The sequence below is a fragment of the Zophobas morio genome, unplaced genomic scaffold, assembly GCF_036711695.1.
Source record: "Zophobas morio isolate AGI-343-1 ecotype UQ-CSIRO unplaced genomic scaffold, CSIRO_AGI_Zmor_V1 ptg000017l, whole genome shotgun sequence".
In the NCBI taxonomy this organism is placed as follows: domain Eukaryota; kingdom Metazoa; phylum Arthropoda; class Insecta; order Coleoptera; family Tenebrionidae; genus Zophobas; species Zophobas morio.
Window position 1 is genome coordinate 3495151 of NW_026972122.1, and position 7027 is coordinate 3502177.

General features: G+C 37.9%; 1 protein-coding gene across 1 annotated transcript; it reads left to right on the forward strand.

Annotated features, from left to right (window-relative positions):
* Positions 1-791: 791 nt before the first annotated feature.
* LOC135130604 (craniofacial development protein 2-like) lies at positions 792-1749 on the forward strand. Its single transcript, XM_064058007.1, has 2 exons — positions 792-1113; positions 1166-1749. The coding sequence occupies exons 1-2, from the start codon at positions 792-794 to the stop codon at positions 1747-1749; spliced, it is 906 nt and encodes a 301-aa protein (XP_063914077.1).
* Positions 1750-7027: the final 5278 nt, after the last annotated feature.

Sequence of the window (7027 nt, forward strand, 5' to 3'; positions counted from 1 at the left end):
CCCCCATAATTTAAGAATCCAGAATCCAGAAGGACACAAACTAGCAATAGAAGAACAAGACAACCAGAAACGAAAAAGAGAAACCTCATTTTCACCATCACCGGAAGGTCAAAGAGTACAGAGGAAGCAGAAGAGGGTACAAGCAGGAGACATGGACGAAGTAAAGAATATGTTCAAAACGTTAATGGAGGAAATCGCAGAAATGAAAAGAGACCAAAGGGCATACCAAACAGAAGTAACAACACTAAGAGAAGAAAACCAAAGACTGACCGAAAGATTAGAAAGAGTGGAGCAACACTTAGAAAAACTGGAAAAAGCAGAAAGGAGAAACAACATCGTAATCAAAGGAGGGAAACTACAAGGAAGCAAAGTAACAGCAGAGGTTGAAGAACTCCTAAAAAATAAGGTAGGAATCCAAACTAAGATACAAGATGCAAGATTAGTCAGCGAAAAATACGACATAGTAGTAGCAAAGATAGAGAACTGGGACACAAAAAGAGCAATCATGAAACAGAAGAACAAATTAAAAGGATCAAAAACGTTTATTGAAGACGATTACACCAAACAAGAGAGCGAGATACAGAAGAAAATAAGAGGAATAGCAGCAGCAGAAAAAGGGAAAGGAGTCGAGGCAAAAGTAGGGTACAAAAAGATGATATGGGCAGGAGAAGTCTGGCATTGGGACACTAAATTAGACAAATTAGTGAAAGCACCGTCGCACCCCAAAGAAAATCCAAAAAACTAACAGAGGAAGCAACCACACACCGGAAAACAATGACGATGCAAAGCTCATGGATGACCCGACAGGAATTACGAAGAGAAAGAAAAACCCGAAAATTAGAATAGGAACATGGAATGTTCGAGGAACATATAGCGAAGGAAAACTCAAACAAATAGTTCAAGAATTACAAAGGTATAATATAGATGTAGCAGCTATACAAGAGACGAAACAAAAAGGCAAATTCATCACAGAAATAGACAACTACATATTATTTAATAGCGGAATTGACAACAGAGAACTAGGAACAGGATTCATGGTGAAGAAGAGCCTGAAAGGAGCAGTAATTACCTTCAAACCAATCTCAGAAAGAATGAGCTATATAAGATTGAGAAGTAAGTAAGTACAGGAAAATAAGCCTACTGAATATACATGCACCGACTGAAGAGAAAGATCTAGAAGTAAAAACAGAATATTACGAAGAACTAGAAAGAGAATATGTGAAAATACCAAAGCATGACATTAAAATGGTTATAGAAGACGCCAACGCAATGATAGGTAAAGAGAATTGCTACAGGCCAATAATCGAGATAAGAAGCAAACACCAAAAAACGAATCAAAATGGAGAAAAATTGATAGAGTTTGCAGAAGAAAACAAAATGGTAGTCAAAAGCACCTTCTTTGCGCAGAAAGAGATCTACAAAGGCACATGGATGTCGCCTGATGGAAAAACGGTCAACCAAATAGACCACATACTGGTAGAAAGGAGAGATGCTCAACTAATAACCAGATCAAGAAGCTACAGGGGAGCAGAAGCGAATTCAGACCACTTTCTAGTAAGAACAGACCTCAAACAAGAAATACCGAAGAAAAAAGAAGGAAAGAAGACGCAACGTGATATAAATGTAAACAAACTTAAGAAAGCTGAAGTACAACAGGAATACGAACAAAAGATGAATGAGAGAATAAGATCAACAGAGCAAGACATACCTATAGAAGAGAGGTGGGAAGAACTACAAGAGAACAAATGAAAGACCTCGGAAGAAGTACTAGGGTTCGTCAAAAAAGACAACAAAAATAGAAACGAATGGTTTGACGAGGAATGTAGAAAAGCAATAGAAGCGGGGAGGTCAGCCAGACAGAAATATCTAAAATCAAAAAATGAGAAGAACCAAAAAGATTATCAAGAAAAAAGGAAAGAGTACAAGAAGATATGCAGAAATAAGAAACGAGCAAAGATGGAAGAACAAATACGACAAATAGAAGAAAACTTCAACAAGAATGAAATAAGGAACTTCTACCAGGACGTGAAAAAAGAGAAAATAGGCTATCAACCACGAGTAATATATTGTAAAGACAAGGACGGCAACCTGATAGGAGACGAACAAGCAAGAATAAAACGATGGGCAGAATACTTTGAAGAGCTGCTAAACGAACAGGATACACAGCAAGATACGAACGAAAGAGTGAACGACTCGGATGACCCAGATGAAACAATAGAAATTGACGAAGGAGAGATCAGAGAAACACTAAGGCAGATGAAAAACAACAAAAGTCCTGGTAGAAACGGAATAAAGGGCGAGAGGCTAAAGTACGGAGGAGAAGCAATAGCATCAGAGATACATCGACTAGTGCTAGAATGTTGGAAGGAAGGAAAAATGCCAGAACAATGGACTGAAGCAGTACTTTGCCCGATATTTAAAAAAGGAGATATTACGAAATGCGAAAATTATCACGGAATAGCGCTGCTAGACGTAACGTATAAGGTAATTACCACTTGCATCAACCGAAGACTAAAGCAGCATATGGAAAAAATAGTAGGAGAATATCAAGCAGGGTTTAGGAAAAATAGATCTACTGTAGACCAGATATTTATATTGAAGCAACTACAAGAAGTACATTCCGAACAAGGAATCAACTTATATCTGCTGTTCATAGACTTTCAAAAAGCCTACGACACGGTTAACAGGAAAGAACTGCTAGAAGCCATGCAAGAACTGGGAGTCCCAAGAAAACTAATAAAACTGACAAAGATGACCTTACAGAGCACCAGAAACAGAGTCACGATAAATGGTCTGCTGTCAGAATCATTCCAAGTAAGAACAGGACTCCGGCAAGGAGATCCAATATCAACTACCCTGTTCAATCTAGTACTCGAAGCAATAATAAGGAGAAGTGGCATCCACAGAACGAGCACGATATACGAAAAAAGACACCAAAATATAGCCTTTGCAGATAACGTGACTGTATAACGAGAACAGAAGCAGAAATGAAGAAAATGACAAAAAATCTAATCAGTGAAGCGAAACGAATGGGTTTAGCGATCAACCAAGAGAAAACGAAGTTTATGAAGATGGAAACAAAACAAACCCCAGCAAAACCACTGAAAGTAACTACAGAAGAAGGAACAACATACGAATTCGAAGAAGTAAATAGGTTCAAATATCTAGGAGTAGTAATTACAAACAAAAGAGATAGAAGAACGGATCGCGAAAGCAAACAAGAGTGTAGGAAGATTAAACAGATTTCTGAGGAGTAAGAATGTAACACGACGAACAAAGAAACAAGTATATAAGACAATAGTAAGACCTACAGTCCTGTACGCTAGTGAAACATGGACGCTAACGAACGAAAAGGAACAGAAGTTGGAAGTATGGGAACGCAAGATATTACGAAAGATATATGGAGGTATAAAAGAACTAGACCAATGGAGAAGAACAAACCGAGAGATCGAGGAAATATACGGAGAACCAACAATCACGAAGATAATCAGAGCACAGAGACTAAGATGGCTAGGCCACGTCGAAAGAGCACCAGAGGAAAGGACAATTGGGAAAGTATTAGACCGCCTAAAAGGAGGAAAGAAAAAGAGAGGAAGGCCAAAACTGAAGTGGATGGACGATGTTCGAAAAGATCTTCAAAACTTAGGCATTGAAGATTGGAGATCCAAAGCAGCGGACAGGAACAAATGGAAAATTACTGTTAAAAAAGCCCAGGGCCTTTAAGGCCTGCAGAGCTGAATTATATATATATATTAATGCATACCATTACTTTTACTCATCTCAATTCAGGTAGATTTTTAATAATTACTGGTTGCATTTAGGGCAACAAATGGCGCCTAATTCATACTTGCCTGTCGTCTAGCGTCCCACCTTAACTCTAAGCATCTTCGACATTATCACACTATCAACTCCAGTAAAGACATCACCCTCTCCTAATCGCCACTTTCCTCGTTCCGTCTCTTCTAGCCACCGTTCATAAAATATGTCACTATCAAGTACACGTCCCGCACATACAGGGCGCCACTTCCAAGTCTGGACATAGGGAATTAACGTGGCAAATTGGTTTTAATTTTATAATATCACCCCAGATCACTTTAAAGCTATTATTGAGCGATGCCTTTGTGGAGGTCGAAGAGGGCTATCAGCCAGTATTTTTTTCAAATCGTTGCATCGCGCTCATTTACTGTAAAAAGGTTTTAAAAATCGTATTTTGAAATTCGCGCCCGATCCCATTTGTCGCGAAATGTTCCGTCGCACTGTACAAGTTCGGCGATCGCGTCTTTGGATTAATCATGCAAAATCCAAATGTCAAAGTGAAATTAGAAATTATTCTCAGAAATCAACGAACAACTCAAACTGAATTATTTTATCCAGTGTGATAATTATTGTAGGACAAATTAAACGGAAGAAATGTACAAATTGATCCATTCATTCGTCAGCTGGTCTTCCTCAAAACCCCATCGGCAGCATTGTGACATGTCCTGGGAGCCCGTCAAGCTAGGAATGTACTCGCGCTGCCTCACTCAGTAATCACTGAACAACTCAAATTGAGTTATCTTATCCAATATGACGATTATTGTAGGTCAATTTAAACGGAATAAATGCGCCCGGTATGAAATATGAATGAGTGCCGCAAAAAACTATCCGATGCTAGTTCCTTTTTATCGATGTAATTCAATCGGTTGAGAACTTTTATGGAGCAGAAGATTTTTATTTTTGGGGTTTAATGCTGCGGAAAAAGCGTCGTGTTTCGCATTGTTCGAGAGCATCTTTGTACGGCGAAGGCAATTTTAGGTAAGCGAAAGAGGCCACAGCGACGCATAAATTGTCCTCGGAGCGGATGAGACGTCGTCCGGTTGGAGGAATTATTGGGGAACTGTTAGAGGGTTAATCACTGCGTTTGGAGCAATTGTTTCGGTGGGAAGGCTGATACGAGATACGTGCGACAAAAAGATAATTCGCGAAAAGGGTGGCTCGCAGCGGAAATGATTTTTTGAAAGCAGAAGGGCGGTTTTTGTTCTTTATGCAGAAATGCGGTTTTCATTTCCGAGAGGAAATGGAGGCATCTGGGGAAGATAAAAAATAACGCAAAATTTTGCAGATGACTTAATACTTATATTGAGACGGACTGATTTTTGGCTGGGTGGACCCGAAAAGAGAAAAATATTGCTATGGAAATATTGATACAAAAGTCGCATGTTGATACATCAAATAAGAGAAAAGTTTGTAAAATTTTCCTCTCATTTCATTAGCAATTACAGACAAAAAAGTCAAAAACATGCTTTATACCTTCGCAGCATGCTATTTTTAATGTCAGCCCAAACATACCATGTTTCCCAACAAACCCCTGTCATAATTTGATTTGCCCGTCAGCCAAGTGAAAATCATGTAAATATGACTCCTAATATAGTGCAGGTCCGGCCCGGTGTCCGTGATTTATGTGTAAATTTATTCATGAACGAATACCCCAGTCCTGATTAAATAATATTAAAGTCTTGTCGCATTAAATCCTGTGCATTTAAGCCGTTTTACACCGGCGTAGATGGAACCCGGGCGCTTTTAACCTCAAGCCAATAAAGCACTAAAACGGCTCCCCGCGATACGTCATAAAACGAAATAAAGTTTTTAGCTGGATTGAGGTGACTATAAAGTTTATTCTCAAGACAGAGGTACGGTTTCGAGAAAATAAAATACGTGTGACGGTGGGGCATCTTTGTACTGTTTTGCTACAAAGTGAGGGATATAAAAATTTTATCGGACGTTTCCTGCATGTGATTGTCCTGATTTTCTGGCTGTTGGGGAGCTTTAAATGTGGGTTGTGTTTTGCGAGAGACAGCTAAGAATTGGTATTTATGGTATACCTACAATGATAAACTAGAGTTTTAAGAGCCGAATCGTGATTAAGGACGAGGCGACAAACAAGCCGAGTCGTTATTAAAAATGAGTTTGAGTACGTATTACATACATATTTTTTGCAAAAGCGCTCCAAGCTTTCTACCGTGCCGCTTCCATGTAGCGAATTTGTTGTTGGTAAATAAACACAAAAAAATTATAGTTTGCTTTTTGTACCCTTTCGGTTATGTGGTGCCTTTTTAAAGCCAGTGTCAACTCACTCCAGCCTGGTGTGGGTAAAGTATGAAAATAAACATAAAATGGATGATGAATGTGAACAATCGACCACAAAATAATATATTCTTTCAACAAAGCAAAAAGGAAGATTTACAATACCTAGTTAAATAGCTATTATTTTATATGAAGCAATTTTCACGCAAAAATACCACCACCTGCTCTGATTTAAAACTATAAAATTTCATCTGCAAAAATTACGTATCCAGAATCGTGGGAACATTATACAGGGTGATTCACGAATACCGTCCGATTTAATAATTATGGTTATGCAACCCAAAATACATTCTCACAGAATACAATACAAGACTTTTATTTGAGTATTTTTTTTATAACAACTTTTTAAGGATGAAGTGAAACAGCTCCAGAAAAGTCATTTTGAAATCCTTCTAGACAGTCTGGAATACTAATACTACCAATCTCTCTCTCTACCAATCTAGTTTAGTTCAAAGAGTTAGTTTTTTCAGACAACAAAAAGACAAAGTCCCCGAAAAAAAGATGATCAACTAGTAACTAGAGCATTTTTTAATCGCTCGTTATTAATTCCAATATTCGTAACACGTTATTCTGCTCTCGAATTTTAGGAACATTAGATGAGTGGATCCTAAACTAATAAAAACAAACTGAGGATGTTTGGGATCGAACCGAGCCGAACCCGACCTTTTGTTTATCGTTAAATACACAGCGTATGCTCGAATAAAGTAATAATAATTTTAATCGAATATTCCTGATATATATTTTTTTTAATTTGAGAAATGACTGGCGTGAATGAAACTTTGCTTCCATTCTTCTGACTAGGATATTTTCTAAAATTTAAAATATTTATTTATAACAAATTAATATTATGACGATTAATAATAACAATTAGAAATAGGCACAGACTTCTATCTACAATTATCTT

Excerpts from the sequence above, each read along its gene's own strand:
- LOC135130604 (XM_064058007.1), top strand. The coding sequence starts at position 792 with ATGGATGACCCGACAGGAATTACGAAGAGAAAGAAAAACCCGAAAATT. Across the intron at positions 1,114-1,165 it reads GAGCTATATAAGATTGAGAA|AGAAAGATCTAGAAGTAAAA; the intron begins GTAAGTAAGTAC and ends CACCGACTGAAG.